The 1,457-nt window shown below is 39.4% G+C and overlaps 1 protein-coding gene across 1 annotated transcript; it reads right to left on the bottom strand.

Annotated features, from left to right (window-relative positions):
• Positions 1 to 15: 15 nt before the first annotated feature.
• Positions 16 to 1,212, bottom strand: LOC103522905 (mucin-17-like; the record flags this gene model as incomplete). Its single annotated transcript, XM_008487990.1, has 1 exon — positions 16 to 1,212. A coding segment is annotated over one exon (1,197 nt), but the record flags the coding sequence as incomplete, so codon positions are not given.
• Positions 1,213 to 1,457: the final 245 nt, after the last annotated feature.

The raw sequence follows: 1,457 nt of genomic DNA on the forward strand, positions 1-1,457 counted from the left end.
CGTTGTCTCCATCGCGTCATTGAATGATTTCGTCGTGATATAAGCAACAGTAGTGTCTTCACTAGCAATATTCAGAGTTTGTCCATTTATGTCCATGGTCGTACTAATAGGAGAAATTGTACTAAAAGTACCGATCTCTGGTAAAGTAGTCCCATATGTGGAAGAAGGAAATGTCGTTTCCCAAGAGAAAGGTTGAAAAGTGGTCGTCTTCGGGAACGCTATATCCGAGCAGGACACATTTTCACACATTTGTTCGTAAATTTGTGTTGTAAACTGGGATATACTGATGATGTCCTTATACTGAGTGGTCGCTGTGGTTGGCAACAATCTTTCCGTAGTTGTGCCGAGAATTTCCGTGGATGCTGTACTCTCTTTGTCCCCAATCGTTGAAAGAACGTCTTCACTTGTGCTAGGAGTCGTACTGGTTTCTTTGTCAACATATTTCGTCGTCAAAGTCTCTTCTTGTGACAATGTCTCAGTTACCGACTCGAGATATAGACTTGGTCCACTTGTAACAAACGGTGTTGTCTCCATAAAATCCCCTCTGACTTTCCCGGTAGCAGTTGTTGAATCAATATCAATAACGTCACCCGGAATTGTGCTTTGTCTCTCAACAATCATAGGGGTTGTTGAACCAGATAGAAATTCATCAAATTCTTTTGAAACTTTATCTCCAGTGTCTCCCAGTGTTTTGTCTGACAAAGCAAATGTACTCGTTGGAATATCGTCTGAAGATTTTGTAGAAGTTTCGGGTAGAGCTTCAATCAGAATGGTAGAAGGTCTTTCAGTTTCACTAGCTTTGGTCGTTTCAATGTCTAATTGCTCATTACTTTTGGTAATTTCCAAAGGCAAGCTTACTGAGGTAGGAGTTTCCGTTGTACCTAATGATTCTTCGGCTAAATTAGCAGAAGGTATTGTAATCTTTGCGGAAGGCTCATCAGTTGAGAAAATTTCAAGAAAGCTCTCAGTGGTTGTTATTGATGGCGTTTTGTTTTCTTCCACAGAGCTTTGTGTGGTTTCTAAAATGGTCAGCTTGGGTTGTGATGCTATTGTAATTGTTTCCTTGATTGTAGTATAAGAATCTGATTGCACAACCTTACTTGGAGTAGTAGTTTTCTCATAGGCCAATGTAGTTGTTGATTCTGGAGTTGTCTTTGAAATATCCAAGAGGGTGTCTGTTTCGGTGATTTCTTCAATGGGTGTTTGAGTAGTCTGATCATAACTTCCAGTAGAAAAGGTTATACTTGTTTCTGCAATATATTCTGAAGACAATGTTGTGCTTTCTAGCTGTTTCTCAGTTGTTTCAGTAGCAGGTATTGTGCTTACAGAAACTCTTTCAGTGGTTTGTTTAAAAGTGCCATCCGTAGATATAGTTGTTTCTTCAACTCCAGCCTGTGTGCTTGACTCTGGAGTTGTCAAAGTTGTTGATACAATTCCTAAATTTATATTTTGTTCTA

Source organism: Diaphorina citri, unplaced genomic scaffold (assembly GCF_000475195.1).
Source record: "Diaphorina citri unplaced genomic scaffold, Diaci psyllid genome assembly version 1.1 scaffold12623, whole genome shotgun sequence".
NCBI lineage: Eukaryota > Metazoa > Arthropoda > Insecta > Hemiptera > Psyllidae > Diaphorina > Diaphorina citri.